Source organism: Elaeis guineensis, chromosome 15 (assembly GCF_000442705.2).
Source record: "Elaeis guineensis isolate ETL-2024a chromosome 15, EG11, whole genome shotgun sequence".
NCBI classification, from domain to species: Eukaryota; Viridiplantae; Streptophyta; class Magnoliopsida; order Arecales; family Arecaceae; genus Elaeis; species Elaeis guineensis.
In genome coordinates this window covers 73,606,779-73,628,386 of record NC_026007.2, presented here as the reverse complement: position 1 = coordinate 73,628,386, position 21,608 = coordinate 73,606,779, and the positions used below count along the sequence as shown (strand labels likewise).

The 21,608-nt window shown below is 38.9% G+C and overlaps 4 protein-coding genes across 4 annotated transcripts; 2 read left to right on the top strand and 2 right to left on the bottom strand.

Annotated features, from left to right (window-relative positions):
• Positions 1-1,137: 1,137 nt before the first annotated feature.
• On the bottom strand, positions 1,138-3,360 carry LOC105058740 (dof zinc finger protein DOF5.6). The gene is made up of 2 exons (XM_010941763.4): positions 3,094-3,360; positions 1,138-2,196 (listed from the first exon to the last, which is right to left on the bottom strand). The coding sequence occupies exons 1-2, from the start codon at positions 3,142-3,144 to the stop codon at positions 1,345-1,347; spliced, it is 903 nt and encodes a 300-aa protein (XP_010940065.1). The 5' UTR covers positions 3,145-3,360; the 3' UTR covers positions 1,138-1,344.
• A 6,658-nt stretch (positions 3,361-10,018) lies between these two features.
• LOC105058739 (small ribosomal subunit protein uS12) lies at positions 10,019-12,978 on the top strand. Its single transcript, XM_010941761.4, has 4 exons — positions 10,019-10,230; positions 12,081-12,236; positions 12,325-12,451; positions 12,636-12,978. Exons 1-4 carry the CDS (start codon positions 10,226-10,228, stop codon positions 12,774-12,776), a joined length of 429 nt encoding a protein of 142 aa, XP_010940063.1. The 5' UTR covers positions 10,019-10,225; the 3' UTR covers positions 12,777-12,978.
• A 2,820-nt stretch (positions 12,979-15,798) lies between these two features.
• LOC105058738 (uncharacterized) lies at positions 15,799-16,563 on the top strand. The gene has a single exon (XM_010941760.4). It carries the CDS (start codon positions 15,974-15,976, stop codon positions 16,373-16,375), a length of 402 nt encoding a protein of 133 aa, XP_010940062.1. The 5' UTR covers positions 15,799-15,973; the 3' UTR covers positions 16,376-16,563.
• A 26-nt stretch (positions 16,564-16,589) lies between these two features.
• Positions 16,590-20,809, bottom strand: LOC140854003 (universal stress protein A-like protein). Its single transcript, XM_073249128.1, has 5 exons — positions 20,713-20,809; positions 20,282-20,415; positions 17,255-17,341; positions 17,018-17,076; positions 16,590-16,698 (listed from the first exon to the last, which is right to left on the bottom strand). The coding sequence occupies exons 1-5, from the start codon at positions 20,807-20,809 to the stop codon at positions 16,590-16,592; spliced, it is 486 nt and encodes a 161-aa protein (XP_073105229.1).
• Between the last annotated feature and the right edge of the window lie 799 nt (positions 20,810-21,608).

The window sequence follows — 21,608 nt, the reverse complement described above, 5'->3', positions numbered from 1 at the left end:
CCCCGATGTCCATCCCACAACAGCAATCAACAAAGCAAGTCTTACGAATTTTCTTTTAGATGTTTATTGGATAGCTCACCAGATTTACCAAGATGTCTTTATGCAAATCCAATTGCCTTCGCTTCACATATTAAATTTTTGATTTTAAATGATGAATAAATAGATTACCATCCCTCTGAGAATGAATAGATCACCAATTTACGACTGAAATTAAAACTACTCTTAAAATGATGGCTTAGAATTGGCAGATGTGAGAGAATAAACAGTATTTATAAGGTCGTTGTTACGTTGTTACGGTTGCCGTCCCAGCCTAAAGGAGTTTCAACTTCGCTAGGTGTTTATGGAATTATTATAGCAGGTTGACATGACCCAGACCTATGGGCGAGTGACAGCTTGCAGTTAACCTGTACGGTGAGTCACCAACACTATAGCACAGCTAATATTATTAATAAAATTACTTAATACTGTTAATTTGAAAGGGTTATGTATTGCATTTACAAGTGCAGAATGGAAAATCTCTTTTGTAGTAACTAATGATAATTTTGGCATTTGCATTGCTCTTGAAAACCAAAGTTATAATGTCTTGAAAGCGTTATGTAACATAATAAAGCAAATCCTATGGGTACTGGTATTTCAGAATTTTTTTTTTTATATGGAGTATTTCAGAATTCATTTCAGATTTCTTCTCCTGTTACATCACGTTCTAGACACCTGTCTAGCATAAGAACTCCTAGAATCTCTTAGAATGTCAGGTGAAGGAAATACAATGGAACATAAACTTGGACGCAAAAACCTTTCCATGGTAACCAAACGAATCTTAATCTTGAGGAATATCAATTGTAGCACTTCACTTGATAATAAAGCAGGGTATGGCATTGCCGGTAGCATGACTCTGAGCAGCATTCTCACCATTCATAGCCATGATTATGCTTCCATGGAATAAATCGGCAACGCTAGCTCTCACCAAAGTCAAGCTTCAACGAGACTTATGCTTTGTATAACCTTAGAAAAGTATTACCACAATATTACGCAACTAAGACAAGTTATTCTTCTACAAAGTAAAACACAAGAAACGCTAATAGAGCAACAAAAGCTAACAGCTATGGTTTGTGTTCAAACATCTCAGCCCCACCAAGACCTCTTCCAAAAAAAAGGAAAGAAAAGGAAGAAAGATCAAAAGGCAGCCATTCCCCCTATGGCCATGCATCATGGAAATGGAAACCACTCGGAGGGAAAAGCAGTACAAACATTCAAATAAACACAAGGAAAAATCCTTAATCTCCACTACTAGGTTATATAGATATCAGTATTTTGATGGTAGCTGGGAATTAGGATGACTCTACTTCAGATGGTTGTTGACGGTCCATGCACGTTGATCATCCCAGCCCACAATCCAAGGTTGTCGGCGTACCCTCCTGATTCCCGTCCCGCATCAGCACAGCACTGATCCTGCCACTCCAGTGATAGAATCCTATTTTCTGGTTTCACCTCCGCTGCATTGGTCTCCTCCTGTGCTTCAAATGGGAGCGCCAGCCTCTGGCAAGCCTCCACGAATGCCCCGTGGTTCCCCTCAGCAGAGAATCCAAGCGGGCTCACGCCATGGAACCCTCCTACTGTACTGAATCCATGACTCGTCTCTCCGAGGCCCACTCCAGCCTCACCCATGAAGATATGGCCCCTGGAGCTCCCCAACATGGCTCCGAACTTGGTATCCATGAGATCAAGTTCACCTGGAGAGCTCAATCCAAGCATCGGATTATACTTGCATTCCATGAAGTTAAGGTTGCGTGGTGTGTCGGTCAACGAGTCGAGGTGAGGGAATTGCACCCCGGAGAAGGAGAGGTGGAGATCCGTCCCACCTTGAAAGGATGGGACAGGGTGAGGTGGTTGTTCGGATGATGGCTTCTTAGCCACCGACCGCTTGTTCTTCCGGCAGCCACCGCCGACGGGCACATTCCGAAGGGACCCTCCCTTGGTCCAATACCTCCTGCAGGTCTTGCAGAAGTACCTTGGCTGGGAGAGGCTGTAGTTGTTGTAGTAGCAGAACTTGGTGTGGGTCGAGTCGCACCTGGGGCACTTGAGGGCCTGCTCATGCTGGGGCCTCAGCCTTCGCTCCATCACCGGCGGCCTGGAGCATGAGATCAGTTCCCCAGAGGGAGAGGAGGAACCCATTCCGCTGTCCTCATGAACGATGCCCTGCATCAAAGAGTAACAAACTTAAAAGAAAGAAGAAGGAAAAGGAGGAAGAGATCATAATAGTTCATGATCCGATCGTTGTTTTTGGAATGTGTGAATTGTGGTCCAAAGAATGTCCCGAAAACATGAATTTCAGAGCCAAAAAAATAAACAAATATAAAGTTGGAGCTCATGATGGAGCACGCAGGGTTTAGAAAATGTGATCAAACTGGTGATCGATCGTTGGTAACTGGGATCCTTGAGTTTCCAAATGAACGAAGGACGCAAGTACGAAAGAAACTGGTACTTTTTTACTGTGTGCTTTGTCTTCTATTTTAAGATCGTGTTCGGACTCATTCATTTCCTACTTAACAAAGTAGAAAGAGAGAGTTCCCACTAGTGAAGTTTTTTCTCCAAATTCTTCTTAAAAGAAGGCCCTCTTAGGTCTAAGTGACCACAGTCAAACGTATACCTCTGTTCTATTTCCTTTAGTCATTTTGAGTTAATCTAATTCATTCATACTTGCGGAAGTAAAGAAGGGAGACCCTCTCCTTGGCCTCTCCTTCTTTCCCCTTTAATTGCGACGGAGCAGCCATGTTCATCCTACAGCCTAAGACAAAATTGCACCTTTCGCAAGAAAATCTTGTCAATCGATGGTTCAAAAATTACAATTCTCTTAAAGTTCACTGCATATGAACATTCTTTTTTTTTCCCCCTCGTGAAGCATTTCAGATCGAGACTTTGAAAGAAGTTTGAAAGGATTAAAAAGAACGAAAAAGCGCACCTAGCTAGAAAAAAATCATGCATATAAAATAGACACGGAGTACTTGAGAAATCGACATTAATTTTGTTGATCTAATAATCAGCTTGGAGATCATGAAAACCATGGAGCAATGGAGATCGGTTGCCGTGAGTTACCTTAAGCCAGTCAGGAGAATCCATGCAGATTCGCATTGGAGGAGCAACCATGCGAGAAAGAAAAAATAACAATAATTATAAAAGAGAAGTTTTGGGGATCGAGGAGAGCTAGGATATCATGCACACGTCCAAAGGCATCCTGCCAACTTACTCCAAACCCAACCTCCAACGCAATCGATTAACCTGTCATGCTAGAGGAGGGAAGAGATGTTAATTTGGTTGGGAAGATAGGCATCTATAGAGAGGACTTAAGGGGAGAAGAAACAGTAGGGGTGGGAGAGGATTCAAAGTCTTGGAGAGGGTAATGTAAGGATGTGGATGGGTTTGTTAGCTTGCGAGAGGATGTGAATATGAAGAGAGAAAAAGGTGGCGGAGAAGCAACAGCACGCCGCCTCACTGACCCGTCGGTGGGACCGATGCTGTCGGGGGAGGAAGACCAAAGAGTACACCCTCCAACTCCTACCATTCTTGCTGAGTAGGTGGCTAGAGAGTCCCGGCTAGCTACGTTCCAGATTTGAGACTTAACATATATAGATAGGGTCATCATGTATACTCAAATTTATTCTATGGGGCCATTTGGTTTAGTACTTGAACTTGGAACCAAATGGGTAAACGCATAAATGCCCGAGCTACTAATGGTGGTATTCCTTCTTGCTAGCTCTTGGATCTGGGATGCACTTGGCACTTCGATGGTGATGTGAGCTAGTGATACGGGGAATATTTGGGGCTCGGGAAAAGACGCAGCTAACCGAAAGCTCACTCCATGGGGGGGCCCATTTCTCTTCTCCTTCTCTTCTCCTTCTTCTTCGCTAGCTTCTCCTAAATTCTAAAATCAAAACCACAGGGCTGAGCTGGCGAAGCTTTTCTTTTCTTGTCCCCCCCCCCCCCCCCCAAACTTTCTCGTTCGCCTCCCGCAAGCAAAGGATCGATTCCCACCAACCCCCTCTTACACGTGATCTTCGCGTGCTTGGCCCTTACCTGACAAACTTTTGTCAGTACTGTTTTTATCCCGTTGCATCCTGTTATCCGCCAATAGAAACAGAAAATGTCTTTTTAAGAAAAAATAACCTCTCTCTTTTTTTTTTTTTTTAATGTGTAGGCGGGTGGGTAAGACAATTTCAGTTTTGATGCTCTAAAACAAAAAGATATCCTCTATGCTGCATAGATACTACGATAGCAAATCGTGCAATAATAAATGACTGCCATAGATAGATGGCCATCAAATAAAAACTCCATGAACATGGATCGTGCCATACACAGCGCATATTGTTTAATATTTATTTATCCTCTGATGGCAGCCAATTATCTATGACTGCACCATACTTGATGATGTCATGTGCACACTATGAATGGTCCTAATTGCTAAAATAATCATAAAAAAATTAACCAGCATGTTGTAATCACTATCAAAAAAAAATAAAAATAAAAAATATAATCATTAAATAATATGCATCATATATGATGTGATATGTGTTTATGAGCTGTCTGATTTTATAGCCATCTATTTTTTTGATATTGACCATCCATAGCTGCATAGAAGTCTCGCGGATGAATCATAAAGGATCCATGCACCTTGCTAACACCTCCAAAGCAGTCTGATGATGGTCCCTAATTATTATTATTATTATTATTATTATTATTATTTTGATCTCGCACGGTGCTGCTTTTCTATTTCAATAAAATGTGACGAAGCTGGTCACCGTTGGCTTTCTGGGCTATTTTTGTGATAACCGGTGTTATCTACTTTCCTGGTCCAACTGAAGCTTGCTACCACAAAACACCAAGGGGACCCTGTTGACGAAACCCAAGCCGCATGTTGTAACAACGATTAACGTAGGAAATAAAGATATATTTTTTTTTCTAAAAATCATTTTTTTCACAGAACACGTTGCAGTAGTTTCATGTATTAACGTATTTCGTCAAAACCAGGACGCTCTCCCCACTTTAGCCTTGTTTTACGCATTGCCGCGTGGGACCAACTCGTTTGGCATGCATGGCTTTGGTTGCTGCTTGCTGTCCGAGGACGACAGCCAAACCGCGCGCGCCGCTTCGTCTGACGACCCTGTCGGCACTGTGTCAAGCCGTTGTCCGGTGCGTGATCGGCTCGAGTCCCCACCCACCCCCAGCGCGAGTCGTCTAGTTCTTTGCCTCTCCTTGCCGGGTACATGAATGAAGAAAGTGTATAGACCGAATGGCTCGTCACCAATTGGTGGCAACGTAGCGTGAAATACGTAAGAGGTGTATAGACTGATTTTATGATAAATATAGTGGATCATTAAGCGAGCCTTGGAGTACACCAGGAGAAACTGCGTCCAATGTCACATGACGGTGCATCAGCTTGTTTCGATAGATACTATTCGTCAAATGTTCATCCCGATGCACCACCATAACAATGAATGATAATTGATATGGTTCACCATCATTTAATGTGCATGATATAACATATAATTTCTTTCATGTATATAAGACCATCACTCAACATGACTAACGTGATTGCCGATCAGATTGTATCCTAGTTGAAACGGGGTTTTGGATACCATGTGACTGACCGAGGTTTGAAACACGCACACATCGATTAAATAAGGGAGCGGATATCCTATGCCTCAGTCGGATTTGTGTGGATCGCTATCTAGTCCAGTTAGCAGTTCATTTGACATCGGGGTGACGTACTCATATGAAAAAGAAAAATCTTCCCTGATCTAGTGGGGAGAATTTGGCCACTTTGAATGTTCTATAGTGAGATCTTGTGATTCGAATGGATCCACTCTCTAACAAAAATTTATGTTCACATCGAGTATTCTTCGGTGGAAGAGGACTCTCGTGATCACATCCAGAAAGAGTTGTTGGGCCGGAAGCCCCTTCTCTTTCATTTTTTTATAAAAAAAAATATGACTAACGTGATTTATTTATATTCGTCGTGTTTGAGCAGACTAGATGCGGCAGTATCAGGCTTGCTTTGCAAATTGATGCCTCCCAATCACGCTAGAATCTCTTTGCCGGAGCTTGAAAGAGAGAGAGAGAGAGCAAGGCTCCTCCATTCAGTAATTTTCAGGACCCACATTAAGGACAAGGCGGCACTAAGAATAGAATCCAATGTCTCTGGTTGTTGATCAAAGAGATAGATGTGTGATGGCTCGGTCAGTCCTCCATTCATGAACCCAACAGACAAATTATCGTTTTCTTTTTTGTTTGGGCATGATGCCATTCAAGAGCAGGCAAAGAGAATTCAAGAAGCGTGATGATGATACCTGTCAGAACTCCTTAATTCGGTGAAATCTCAGCATCTAAAATCAACGTAGAAGAATGCTAGCTGCCACATATGCCGTTTGGCGTCTGGCTTGCTTCATATCTTATTAATTACCCTACATATCACATCACTCATGGGTGGACAAAGACGTTGATACTGCAAGCATGATGGTGTAGAGGCCGCACAGAATCATGCACCTAGAAGATAGAACATCACGTCAAATTAATAATGACCAGCGGGAAGATCGAGCTTCTTCATGATATTTTGAAAACGAGAATCTTGGACTATACATATAAAGCCATTTCATTGTGTCTCCTTGAACCATTTCTTTTGATTACGACAATTTGGTCACGGCATTGTTGTGACAACATGTAAGTGGAGCGCACTCCGATCCTCGTACAAATTGAGCTTGACATGTAGTGAGAAACCTATGTACAAAAGCTTAATGCATGCTGCCGAGATTGTTTTTTCCAAACACCGCAGCGGAAAAAGTTACGTGGGCATAGTAGATATAACATATGTAAGCAAAAAGAACAACAATTGATTGTTGTTGTTGTTGTTGTTGTTTACATAATGGTGTCTTTTTTTCATTTTTTAAAGGTTAATGGACACGATTAGGCCAGTCCAACAACTAGTGTAATTTATTCAAGATGAATGATTGTTTCATATTAGGTTAGGCTCTCATCAGCAATGACAAAATCTTAATTAAATCAATCATCAAGGTGCTTTTTATTTATGCATCTCAATAAATGGATTCACGTTTGTCTCATTGATTACATTCCAAATTATCTCCTCTTTTCCTGTGCTATTTGGAGGGATTCTTGATGGACCTCAAGTCATACCATCTTTCTTCACCAATTGCAGTATCCTACCCCTCCTATTTCAAAATATTAGACGGAATGTCTCCATCTACGAATGAGCATGTGCATTTCACCAATATTTAGCTATTCTACTTCCATGGATGCATCCGTTGGCTACTGATCTAGTCAAGTGTCACGCACAAGAGAAATGCTTGTTAGATATACACATAGATCTACCTATAAGATGAGTTCCAGAAGTGCTCTTAACTAATGCTGGACCAGGAAAATATATATAAACATTTGAAAGTAAATATAGTATACTTGTTTCAACATGTGTAGATCAGAGGTGCAGGAAAAAGACATGTATATGTTGAAATTTCGTTACCAAATTCTAATCTTTTTAGAATTTATTTAATTCATCATTAGTCCTAATAATTTTAGGATTTGGATTCATGTTAAAGTAGATTGAGTATTAAGCTCAACGTATAAGAGGATATCTTTTAGTGGGAGATGATGATATTTTTTTTTTTGTAGTGGAAGAAAGATTGTATAGCTTTATTAGGAGAAAAAGATAGTTATTTGAAAAGAGGTCAGAGAGAATTTTTTGAGACATCATAAGATGGAAGGAAGGGCATGTTTGAAAGACGTGAAGCATTTTCGTGAGAAAAAAATCGAACTCACTATTTTGATCTTTATTTTTTAATAAATATATACTATAATATATAAAAATAATTTTTGACAATAAATTATTTGTAATATTTTTTATTATATATTGGTAAATTTTTTTCTGTATTTTGATAAAAATGTCGTTATATTTCAATAAACATATTTGTTTATATATGGTATTTTATTATAAATATCGCTATAAATTTATATTTTTTATGACATATAGCTTGAAGTGCTGAGATCCAAAACTACTATTATGGTATTTAACTAATATGTCAATAAATAATATCATAATTTATATAATTTTAAAAAATTATCATTAAATTTTAAATTATTAACTTTTTACATAGAGCTTGGTTTAGTAATACTGATCTTATAAAATATGTTATTATACATATATATATTCTTAATATTACTTATTTAATGATATAAATATATGTTAATAAATTAAATAAATTATTTTTATATACTAATAATATAAGTTATAATTTGATGGCTAAAATCTTATAATTACAATTAAAACTATCGTTATTGATTATTTTTGTTATAGTAATATTTTTTTTCCAAATTTTTTGATATGTGGTAGCATATCATGCTACAGTGTGTATATATATATATATATATATATATATATATATATATATATATATATATATATATATATGTGGTAGCATATCATGCTACAGTGTGTGTGCGCATATATATATATATATATATATAGACACGTGTTAATCGAGTTTGGGAAGGATCAAATGTATGCATCCATATAAGCAATCTTTTGATTGCCCTAAAAACATAAATAGATGGTATGTGTGTGTTTTGTCCGGTAACATGTCACTATTAGAGATTGAGAAGGATCAAATATACCCATCTTCATCCCTGCATAAGCGATCTTGCTAACTGCGCCAAAACTTAAACGTGTGTGTATTATAGGGGAGATCGCAACTGTCACTTTCTATTTGTTCCCCGGTTCTTCTCCCCAGCCTTTTTCTCGGGCATCGGTCTTCACGCGACGCTCTCCGTGTCTCTCAACTAAAATTCAAAATTCTTTCCCCGTTTCGGTAGAGGTTCATTTCACCTGGAAAACTTAAATTCCCGCGGGAGAATATCGGTCGTCTCTTTCCCACGCGTGTTTCCACGGTGCTGCTATCATGGTCCAGCCCCGTGAGAATATGGATATCTAAGCATCCGGTAGCCGTTGATGTGACCGCGTGCCTGATCTGAACCGTCCATGTTACGCTGGTCCACCGAGACTTGTCGGCAGGTTACGAAATGGCAGAATCCGGTGCGTGCCAATGGGGTCCGGCCCAGTTTCAATCCGCCAAGGTCGACAGTTTAAGTATGTGGCCCAGGGCCTTATGTTTGGGTTTCCTCCGAAGCGGGTGCCCATGTATACTGTACCACTAAACCAATAGGGCAGAGAAGATAAAGGAGATGTGAAAAAATTCTCTACTTCTTTTTTTCAAAGAACTGAGAAAAAAATTCCTTGCCTCTGTACTTCAATTTCAAATGTTCATTTCCCAATCCGTGGATGCTCTCTCCCTCCATTGTCTCTCATACGTTTATTCTCTTTAAAGTTCCTTATCATGATAAAAATCTCTCCCATTCTTTTCAAATTATTCCTATGTGCCCATTAGCATTCTAAACCCACGATGGGACTGGTTTTGATGCTTCCTCCAATACATAAATAGTAATACAAAATAATATCTTATATGCAATAGGACATAGCCACCGGCACCACCCATGCTCAATGCTGGCGTGGATTGATATACTCACCTGGTACATGGGAAGATAATTAAATATTAAAATATAATTTGATGATAATAAAAAATAATAAAAATCTAAAAAATAAAATAAAAAATATATTATAAATAAGATATATTTAGTAATTATTGGTAACGTTATTGCCAAAATTCCACATCAGCAATAATACAAAGGAGAAATTGTTAAGCATAATATTTGCAATGAACAAATATAGGCCAACAATGGGATAACAATCTAATATCCAATGAGATTCAAATCTAGATATGATCGTATGGTGAGATATGCCGGAGATTCATTCAACATAGAAAAGGAATATCGAGATGCATATATTAACGTTAGTTTTGATAACCTATAACACGTGCTTCTCTAAATAAGACTTTGATTTGTTCACCCAGGACCAAAAGGAAAAGAGAGAGCCCAAACCTTGATAAATTTAAATGGATCTGGTCTTTCCGATCCGAACCCATTGCAAGACAGACCCTATGGGTGGGAAATTTCGAATTCACCGAAATACCCTCCCAAGCCCGCGGTATAAGATGGCTTGTTAGGGTTCGCTCTCCTCCCCTTGCGATTCCAAGAACCCCGCCGCTCGGAGCCGAGAGAGAGTGAGAAAGAGGGAGAAGAGAGCGAGGAGAGCCCAAGGCTTTCGATCAAGATGGGGTGAGCCTCCCAAGAACCCTAAATCCCGCTTCAGTTTTTATTTTCTCATGGATTTTCCACTTGTTTTTTCTTTTCTAATTCTCGTTCCCGAGGGTTTGGTATATGCTATGCCTGACTCCAAACTTGATGACGATTCGTTCTTTTGGTTGTGTATTTCGATCCATATTGGCTCTCTTTTGATTGGTATTTTGGTTGTTGGTCTGTCGGATCTAGAGTTTACGAAGCATGCGGGGATCTTGGAATTTTCGTAACTAGAATCCCGTTTTCTCTTGCCAAGGAGCCTGTCTTTTTTGTGCATGATATCTTGTTGTTCTGTCAATCTTAGAGTTGTAATCGTCATGAAAGTATTGATCTGAGAAGTAAACAGAAAGGAAGTCATGATTTGAGCACTGGAGGGCTTGTGGAAAGAAATGATGGTGCCAAATAAATCGTGTGTGTGCATATATACTCATACATATTTGGGAAAAGATGGGATGGTAAGACATGTTATGCAGTTCTTAATTTTCATCTACTTGTCCGGTTATCCTCAGATTCACGTGATGGAGTATATAGTTTGACTTTATAATATAATTGGTTGATTCATTCCTATGTGAAAAACATTCGGCATAATTGATGGTTGATGCTTTAAGAAATTTATTTTTGATAGTTTTCTTGTAGAATTAGACTTACAACTACTGATCCACAATTCCTTCAGATCTTATCATTTGCTGTGGCGTCTGCTCCACCTGTCCTACATTTTACTCGATGTCTCAGTGTGCTTTCATGATAACTTGAACTGAACTATTATCAATTTAGAAAACCCCGTTCATCACTTCATTTATAGAAGCATTATGTTGAACACCTTAATCCTCTGTTTGTGCTCGTAGAAATGTAGACTTTTCCCCAAAATACCGGCAGAAATAAATATGAAAATGTGTCGGCATTTTATGTCGTACATGTATGGCAATGTTAACAAGGGCGCTCCAGGTACTCATCTGGTCACTTGGGCGAGGTGAGGAAGCACCTGAGTGTCTCAATGATTGTCAGGCAAGGCAAGTTTACTAAGGTGATGCCTAGGCGAGCACCTCAGTGCCTATAGCACTATTCATACTGTCCTTTTGTGCCCATTCTCTTAGAGTTTTGTTCTCTTTATTTTGATATTGATTTTGTTCTACTGGAGCCTGCATAAGCAAAGGGTGGATCTAGGATGTTAAATGGTTTACTATTTTTATATTATCTGTTGTTTAGGAGCATCAAACATGTTTTGGGAAGTGTTTTGCTGTCTTATTTGAACTATGTAGCTACTTTTACTTTTGCCGACTTTTGTCTAAAACCATGTCATGAAAGTAGTATTTTGATGTGATGTTTTAAAAGATGTAACATATGTGTTATCTAACATACATGATGATCATTAAATACGGCTATTTTTGAGTAATTTTTCTATGGTTTTTTATGTGTTCTCCTCTCTCTTTTGGTAGTATTTATATATCCCTCCTGAAAATTAAAGTTGAAAACTAATGTTATTCATATTTACTTCTTGACACAACTCTTTGCATTGGATGAAATCATCAGCAATTTGTCACTGTAATGTGATCATAGTGAGCTTAATTCCAAGGGAGATAGGTATATTGCTTTATTAGATTTATTATGAGGGACAAACTGTCATGTGTTACTAATGGTGTGAATGGCTTGAAGCTGGTTGTGTAGCATTAGAGGTCATTCCATTAGCATGTTATCGGTTGTTCAAACCATCAACACTGTGTCTAGCTTTTGATTCAAGTACCTTTTTTTCTGTACAATCTATATGAGAATGCATGACTATATGAGATTTTTTTTGGGTTATTTGTCAATTTATAGTTCCTTCTTGACAGGAAGACTCGTGGGATGGGAGCTGCTCGCAAGCTCAAAACTCACAGGAGGCGGCAAAGATGGGCAGACAAAGCATACAAGAAGAGCCATCTTGGCAATGAGTGGAAGAAGCCCTTTGCTGGTTCTTCACATGCCAAGGGCATTGTCCTTGAAAAGATGTAGGATATATACATAATTTCTGTTCTCCTGTATCCTTCTGTTTGCTGCTGTAGAAGCTTGAGATGCTAATTCTGATCACTTTTGCAGCGGCATCGAAGCCAAGCAGCCCAACTCTGCTATCCGAAAGTGTGCCAGAGTTCAGCTTATAAAGAATGGGAAGAAAATTGCAGCCTTTGTGCCAAATGATGGTTGCTTAAACTACATCGAAGAAAATGTGAGTTTTTATGTAAACTTGTCTGGAAATTATAGTAGCAAAATTGCTTCAGCAATCTGCAGAAACAGCACATAAGATGAATACTGGTTGATTTTTTTACCATTAAATTTATAGTTCGTTCACTATTCTCTTATATAGTTGCTTTTTTGTGAAAATTGTCACTAAGGCGCAATTTGTTTTACAGGATGAAGTGTTGATTGCTGGGTTTGGACGGAAGGGGCATGCTGTTGGTGATATTCCTGGAGTAAGGTTCAAGGTTGTGAAGGTTTCTGGTGTGTCACTACTGGCACTCTTCAAGGAGAAGAAAGAGAAGCCTCGGTCTTAAATTTCATCCTCGGATGTGAACCAAGCTTATGTTCTGTCTCTATCTTCGTTACTTTCACTCTGTAGGCCAGTTTTCTTTCGACATTCAGTTGAGAAGTTTAGTAGACTGCTAAGCAGATTTTTCTTTGTTATGCTGTGTTTTTGGCTGCACTTGCAACCTATTTGGCCATCAAATTTACTACATGAGTGCCTATTTTGTAGCATGATCTTGCCTTGCTTATTTCTGCGATTTTGGTTGATGTGATGGGCTCGTCATTGCATTAAGTTCAATAATTGCTAATTCAGCTCTGTTATTGTACTGTTTAAATCTTTGCTCATGCACTCGCTGCTTCCTGATCTTTCAATTTGGTGTAATTCAATTATCTGTTTGCTATCATAGATTAGTTTATTTGGATGTCAGAAAGTAATTATAGTTCTCTCTTTTAGCTGGTGTTTGTGCTTCTTGCGGTTTTTTGATACATATAAAGGGGAGGAAAACGGGTTGTTGGGTAGTTGAGGCCCTTGTGTATGCCATGTACATGTGCAAGTGTATGCATTATGGTTTCCATCTTCATGAGCTAGAATTTAACATGTAGGTTGCACATGGTTTTATTTGAGGTAGCATTCGACATATGGTTGTCTTGTAATCTTGGTGATCAAGAGTTTTTGTTATCCTGTTCCAATTTAATGTACCCTTCTCCAAGCAGGTGAGGAAAGTCAAATGATCCATTTGAGACAGTTCCTTGAATCAATTAGATGTTGAAAAATCCAAAAATAGAATTTTATGATTAGATTGGATAGTTTTATAGACTCTTTGTACAATAAGAAGATTGGAATTAGTTCACATTGTTGTTGTTGTTCGCTCTCCCTAAGATGCCTAGCAGCAAACATAACATCATTTTGTTATATTTTCATATTTCAGCATTTTTTTTTTTCCTTTTGGATATAGGGGAGGATTAATCTACCGGTTCCACCCTTAGGGGTTGGACTTGGTGGTGGGGGGAGGCCGATATTCATAATGTTGGACGAATAACGAGGGATCGTAAGGAGGCAGAGAAGAGTAGGATGATGGCGAAGAGGGGATTGGCTTCACCACGGTTTTGTGCGGTTTGTTTCTGGGGTGAGGAGTGGGAGGTGTTGATGGTTTTGCCCATCTAAAAGTTGGAGAGAGAGAGAGAGAGCACAGTTGTTTTCCCAGTTTTTTTTTTAATATATAAGAAAAAACTTATGCTTGAATATTTGAAGTTTTGATCGTTTAGGTAACCATTTGTTTGACGAGATCTTGAGTGGTGGCATTTTTTTTTTTGGGTGAGAAACAAACAACTATCTTATACAACACCCTTGAAGTTACAACACTGCTGTAGCACATCATCCTGCTGTTGAAACAAAACCGGTAAAAAGGAAAGATGAAAAACTGAATCAGATTTTAGGGTAACAGTGAATTACAAAAAGTCGTAACATACGTAAGAGAAAGAGTATATGGAAGTATGAGAAGTGACGACCAATCGGGGATCTTGCACAAGAAGAAAACCGGATACAATGCTGCCGGAGGCATGAATGTAATGAGTAGAAGAAAACATGCTGCAGGATTTGAATTGTGGTTTGAGCCTCTTTGGAATTCTTACTGTTTATTTTCCTCGCAAACTTATAAGAGTTGCTGTTTATTATAGCATCCAACTTTTCCCATCAAAAAAAAAATGTAGCATCCAATTTATGCAAGACGACGCACGCGTAGGCGTCCGCCCGCATGTAGGCCTATTTTAAAGTTGGTCTTTGGGAAAGCATGGTTTTCCATTTCGCATGTACCAGAAAATATCCATTAAAAGATTTTTTTTTTCTCTGGATGATAATGGAGGCTAATGAATAGCCACCAGTCCTTTATTAATATCCATTAAAAGATGTTACAAGCGAAATGATGACACAAATTCTCATATCGAAAGAATTATGTTATCACTACTCCCAATAGCTGAAGTCAGAGAATATTAAATTTTTGGAAACTACATAACTGCATCATGGGACATAGCATGGTCGGATCTGATGGGTTTGGCGAGAGTAGAACCACATCCAATTCAGCATGACGCCGATGGGAAGCGAGAATAGAAGGCTTGCGCTTGCACATCATATGCAAGGTTCCCCTACTAACTGTAACGCTCCTTATTTAACCCAAAAAGAGGGGGATGCAATATTGAACATCCCGGTCAGCTACATGAAGGGAGACAAGGAAGCTGCTAACCCAACATATAATGCTCAGAATCGGATACATACGAACCTTTAGGTCTCAATGGCAGGCTGGCAGCAGAGACTATGTAATATAAGTTACACCACTTTTTTTTTCCCCCTTTTTGAGGAAACTTATGGTGTAAGTTGCATGAAGTACGTGTCTCAACTTCAGGACTGGAAGAATCGAACAGGACGGCAAAAATTTAAGTGAAATCTAAGCCTCTTTGTTTTCTTCATTACCAAATTAAAAAAAGAAAAAAAAAAAAGGTGAAACAAAACTAAGACCCCCTCCGCTTTACAACAGGTTCTAGATCATCATAAACTAATATTCTTTGACCCAGATTCTCTTTTACAACACGAGCGCTACTATTCTCATTCCCTCAAAATCCGGCCCGGGTTTAACTCGCATGATAGGAAAGGCCTCGCAAGGAAGTAGCAGCTACAAACCAGATTTCTCATTTACCACTCACATCACTGACTGCTTGGCAAAATACAATGAGATTGGAGGGACAAGTTTGCTATTTGGAGGCAAATCCTAATTTCGCATGACCTTTGGAAGGATGTGGTAGCCTCAATCCAACCCATGAAGTACCTTTCAAAGCGTGGCTTGGCGATGGGACTCCGGTCTTTGGGCAGTCCCACTTCCCTCTGTTAAAGTAGAGAGAGCAATGATTTCTTCCCCAACTTTGGTTCAATTAAAATTTTAAAGCTCGACACCGTACGATTCTCATCCAGATACAAAGCCCCGGTGCCTCCAAAGCTTCGCTTTCTCTTGTTCCCAGGCATTCCAAAGCTCAGATTTACCTGGAAAAAAGAGGAGGAATATCATCCAGCTTTAACAAAGCAAGACACCTCCCAGCCCCTTTAGATCATCCATAAAAGCCACCGCCTTGAGAGCCTCCTTTGGCCACAGTAAGGCACACAACTGCCACCAAAACCCCAAGAAAACCTCTTGTTTTCCTACACCAGTATATGCCAACAAGCTCTAACTAAGAGAACATGTCCTCCCTCCCCCAGCCTATGGTGGCTTACCCACATTCCATCTCCACCCAGCCTTCCTCCTACTCCAAAGGCTCGTTTGGTCCAGTCTTCATCGTGCTGGCCATAATTGCTGTCCTCGCGACCATCGCCTGTGTCGTCGGCCGGCTCTGTGCCCGCCGCCTCTCCCAGCCAAAACTCAGGCATGAGCACCGGTCTTACACTGCCAAAGGTGATATAGAAGATATGTTCGAGTTGAAAATTCCCACTATGAAGCCCAGAGGAGAGAAGGGGACCAAAGATGAGGCCAAACCTGCCGGAAAAGTTGGACCGAAAAGCAGTGCTATCAAACATCCAGAAACTGATGGGGCCAAAGGAGAAGGAAACCATGGGGCATCTGCCGGAGCCAAGACAAGTAAATGACAACGGGAAATTTAAGATAGTATGCATTGCTTGTTGTTGGATATTGTATATAAGTGCATCTCATCCATCAAAAGTTCTCTCCAGCTAGTTCTGCTTTTTTTTTTCTTTTTTTTTTTTTTTTTGCGCTCAATGTGTGCCCATTGGATGTTTTCTGGAAGTGGTGTTGTCTGTCAAAAAGTTAAGATTTTGATTTCAAGTCTGCATCAAGGAAAAATCAATCATCAACTGGATCCTGTGGAGCCTCATTGGTCTTCCTTTTAATGGTGATAAAAGGAGAATCTGCATGCTTCGCACAGAGTTCACTCACAGTCCCCACAAAAACCCTGTAAATCCATGTGGAACAATTGATCAAAAGAAACAAATACTCAGCATATTTCTCAAAAGAAGAAGAAGAAGAAGAAGAAGAAGAAGAAAGAAAGAAAGAAATACTCAGCATACAAAGGAACATTTCAATAAGGATATTAGTTTTCCCCATTCGACATCAAAACATCTATTAAACTAAATATGCAACATTTGATGCACACAAGCCTACAGGATTACAGATTATGTTGTGCTTCGCGAAATCATGGGTGTCTAGCAATCTGATCAAGACAAGATCAGTTGTAAGGCGAATTCATTTTTTTGATTTCTTTAAAGAAAAACTCCATTGACGGCAATTGCATAACAACAAAAGGAAACAGGTGAACAAGTGCAAACATTACCTGCTGTATTCAAGTGCATATTCTCAGCATACAGCATGCACATTGCCAGTTCATCATGCAATGGATTCACTGTGTCATCTGATATGTGACCCATGTAAAAATCTCATCTTACACACAAAGTCACTGCTATCATGACTTAAAAAATAATTTTGCATTCATATCTTATGAATCCAGGTACTTTTAGAACTAAGAAAATGTAAGAAACATCACTATCCACCTCATTTCTTGGCAGAGCATATACTGTACCATTACCATGTCCTGTAGTCTGAAAATAAAATAAAATAAAATAACAACAACAACAACATGTCTATTTTCCTCGTTTTCTATCTCTCTGTTTTTACTCTCTTTTTTTCATGCACTTAATGAAAGTGATTAGGTTTTGCATAATGTTTCCTCAAAAAAGTAATATAAATATCAACAATGTGAACCATAACTCAAAATATTAAAATGCCATATCTATGAGAAATTTTTTAATTAAGATTCTAAGCTTTTACTTGCATCCATGTTAGATGGGTTTATGAACCCCCTCGTTCACAATCCTTGCCTACTGTGGGCTGATATATTATTTAAGAAGGCTTCATCAAATGCTTCCCAGAAGCTTCCATCAGTGCATTTTAGGTGTCCTCTCCTTTTCTATCCTTCCATAAAAATCCCTCTCAATGGAGGCCTCTCAAAACCACCCTAACTTGTTCTTTATCTCTATAACTTTCATGGATTAAAATCTGCAGCTCTCTATTTACCTATTCTGACTTTTGTTGTTCCTAGTTCACATTTACATTTGAGTCCTCATCATTTTATTTCCTTACACCTGCTTCATTGCACATAGCACATACAAAGCTCAACTAAAGTCTTAGCACATAGCTAGTAGCATAAAAGTATCTCTCCTTTGTACATCTCACACATCTGAGTTCTCTATTTGCAGTTCAATCAATACCATGCAGACGACCTTTTCCTTCACTCTAATCCTTCAAATCAATTGCCCAAGGAATAGCCTGAACATGTACTGTCATGATATAAAATCAAATTAGTTTTCAAAAATTACTGTTGCTTGTCCTCATCTTTGTCCAACTGCCCCCACTACCTGGTCTTCAATGATTGGAGTTCTAGTTCAAATTTGACCATAAGTCAAACAAAAATTTTGAAAACTCAACAACTTGTACACATTCACACACACACACACACATCCCAACTCAAGAAGTTCAGGCTCGGGGCCCCTCAGTTAATTTTCTTACCAATTCTACTAAAGTCCCAATCATATCAATCTAGTCATAACTTAATGCATGTGTGCTTGAGATTGTGGCTTAAGTACTACCGGATAAGCTTAGAATCTAGCACTTCACATGTTTAAAATCAATTCACATGGAGGATTGATGCACCTTAGAAAGAAAAGCTAATGGAAATGTGGCATCAACAAATGCAAAAAATTGGTTCATGTTTCTGATTTGAAAACATATAAAAAGCTAAGATGAATGAGGTGCATGAGGTTGACATGATCATTTTTCTTGGTAAAACTATCATGTAAAGTCAAAAACAACCAGAATTTGCAGGATAACAATAGAGACAGCTAACTTCCATAATCAAGATTAAATAAACAGGTGACGGAAGAGGCCATAAAGCTACATCCATATGGTACCTCCATTATAACACTCCAAGAAGGATCCCACAACCCTCAACTTGCTAACTTAGAAGACAATCAATTAACCTATCGAGCTACATCCAGCCTAGCAAACTTATTTGAGTGAATTCAACTTTTCTTCTTTTCAGCACAGCCTGCCATCAAAAGCGATATCACTATTATCATCATCCCTGCATGCCATCAATACAATTTCTTAAAAGAAGCCACCATCCAAATGATGACCAAGTAACAGATGAGGAAAGCAGACAATCCATCCAAATGATGGTCAAGTAAATGACGAGGAAAAGCAGACAGTCCAGAAATAAGAGGCCAAGCAAAGAACAAAAGACTGTCTACAGGTCCTATGCCACAATAGTCCAACATAAACAACTTCTCTTTGCCTATCTCAAATAGGCAGAAGGTTAGAAAGTTTTAGCACTGACTGACTCTCTCTCTCTCTCTCTCTCTCTCTCTCTCTCTCTCTCTAAAATAGATGGTAGTAACTAACTTTGCTCCCATTGATTTGTGCAAGCAATGGCAGTTCCTTGCAAGTCCATTTCTTTTTCTCCTAGCTGCGCCTGAAAACATCAAACCTAGAAACTGACACTTCTCCTCTTGCAGACCCTCCCTAGCTTCATAAGTTGAATGGGTTTGATTGCTCCATTTGCTCTACCCATTATCTCTACATTGGTTACTAGAACTCAGAACACAGAAGATAGTAAACATTGGAACAACGCAATCAGCTAAACAGCTACTCAGCTATATTCTGGTTTGTCCCTAAGATCCAAGCAGCAGTTATGATTGAAAACCTCCAGATGGTAATAGAATACAAGGCATTTACCCACTTTGTTCTCTAATTTTCAGCATGTTGAAAATGTTTGAATTATTTAGTTTGCATGTTATTCTGCTATGACTAGCTGTTACTGCAATGTTTCATGTTTCTGTACGCATGTAAAGGCCCATGGGAGCCTCCAGCTATACCTGTGATGACTGTTCACTTGTATGCAAACATGACATAAATTTATAGTGACTGAAACAGAGCATACGTTATGGAATCATGAAAAGTGCTTGATGGGCTTTAAAGAAGGTTGTCTCATATCTTACATCAGTATAACTTGTGACAAGTACAATGACTTCCATCTTTTTTTTTCTTTTTTTTTTTTTCTGGTGTTGCAGTAGGTTGCATTAGTGATCAACCCTAAGCTCATCGCTCCTAACATATATGTGTTCAGAACATAAAACTTGTTCTACTGTATATTCTGAACAGAACACAAGCTAGCAATGTCAAAAGGTTCGCCGGGATAATAGTTGTTTGAAAAACAGATATCAACAAATAATAAATATGCACTAGAGCAAGAATAATATCTGGGTGGACTCTGTTCACCTCACTGCATGTAACTTCCTTCAGATCACCTTTCTTAATCCATGCTTCTCAGCGTATCTATGACCCGCAGTGGAAAGGAAAAAATAAACAACATCAGTATTGCTTCCTCCAATAGAATCTGGTTAATGGTCAACTACATCTCATGTTTAATTTGTAGGAGGGGGGAAAGAAAAGGTTGATGAGGATTTTCAGCCAATTTCCATTACCCCAAGTTGATGGCAGCATCCTACAAAGTACTCCAGCAAGTGAAGTCCTCTTATGCTGTCCCTCTGTTTCATGCTTCGGAAATCCTCAGGTGACGCATAGACACTGTCCATGTCATCAAATCCTCTGTTGATAACTGGAAAAAGGGACGGAAACCTAAATAGTCAGCCAGGAATCTTTTAGATAGAAAATGCAGCGACTACGCTTGCTCCTACATGCAAAAACACCCATTAGCACAATTTTTTAGGATTTCATTAGTGTGATATCATGACCAAGATACCATTTTTCATTCTTCTACCAGCAACATACATAAAAAAAATTATTCCATGAAACTAGTATGCATATCTTGCTATTAGACAGGAGACATTAAGCAATTGTACAGGTTATCTTTTCTTAATAAAACACCTCAAAAATGCAAACAATAAGTATATACTCTTGGCAGCAATCAAACTAATGGAGGACATCATCTCCCTATCCGGAGACAGTCTTGGCACATCCTCCAGAAAAACACTTGGGGTCTTCTTCACCATACGTTTTTCAACTTTGGTTCCTTCTGCTGAGCGTTGGTTACAGCCGCTAGCTACACAGACTTTTCTCAGTAGCTTACAAGCTTGCATGGAGAATATTATGTGGATAGAAACATTTTATTCCTTAGTGAAGCTACCTGGGGATGGCAATGGGTAGGGTTTGGATCGGATATTGTACTACCCATCTTCAAATCCGAACTTAATACTCTATACCCAAACTCTACCCGATACCTGATTGGGTAAGAAAAAAGATACCCATCCCCATATCCAATAGGTTCGGGAATATCCACTGCTAACCTATTTCCCCATACCTGCTCTATGCCTATCCCATATCCAAAAAAAAATAAACAACCAAAATAATTTTATGCATATTATCAATCAAAACAAAATTACCAATTCAACATAGAACATAATTTATAAGTCCAAATTTATAGAAATCAAATATAGAAATATAATTGCAATTCAATATAGAACATATAAATAACCAAAATAATTTTATGCATATTATCAACCAAAACAGAATTATAAACATATATATTTAGGTATGGATTCGGGTATTACCCATATCCGTAGGTTCGGATCGGATTCGGATTCGGATAGAAAACAGCACTATCCATACCCTATCCATACCCGTGCTACAGTTTTCGGATTTTACCCAAATCCGGTCAAACCTTATTTTTTGGGTTTGATCGGATTTGGGTAGGGTGCATATCCATCGGATCGGATCGATTTTGCCATCTCAATGGGCTCTAAAAAGTTATCTTCTTTTTAAAATAGTCCACTATGACATAATAAGCAGCCA

Excerpts from the sequence above, each read along its gene's own strand:
- LOC105058740 (XM_010941763.4), bottom strand. The coding sequence starts at position 3,144 with ATGGTTGCTCCTCCAATGCGAATCTGCATGGATTCTCCTGACTGGCTT. Across the intron at positions 2,197-3,093 it reads ATTCTCCTGACTGGCTTAAG|GGCATCGTTCATGAGGACAG; the intron begins GTAACTCACGGC and ends TCTTTGATGCAG.
- LOC105058738 (XM_010941760.4), top strand. The coding sequence starts at position 15,974 with ATGTCCTCCCTCCCCCAGCCTATGGTGGCTTACCCACATTCCATCTCC.
- LOC140854003 (XM_073249128.1), bottom strand. The coding sequence starts at position 20,809 with ATGGTGAAGAAGACCCCAAGTGTTTTTCTGGAGGATGTGCCAAGACTG. Across the intron at positions 20,416-20,712 it reads TAGTTTGATTGCTGCCAAGA|TTATCAACAGAGGATTTGAT; the intron begins GTATATACTTAT and ends CCCTTTTTCCAG. Across the intron at positions 17,342-20,281 it reads GATGCTGCCATCAACTTGGG|ACTACAGGACATGGTAATGG; the intron begins GTAATGGAAATT and ends TTTTATTTTCAG.
- LOC105058739 (XM_010941761.4), top strand. Across the intron at positions 12,237-12,324 it reads GGCATTGTCCTTGAAAAGAT|CGGCATCGAAGCCAAGCAGC; the intron begins GTAGGATATATA and ends TCACTTTTGCAG. Across the intron at positions 12,452-12,635 it reads TAAACTACATCGAAGAAAAT|GATGAAGTGTTGATTGCTGG; the intron begins GTGAGTTTTTAT and ends TTTGTTTTACAG.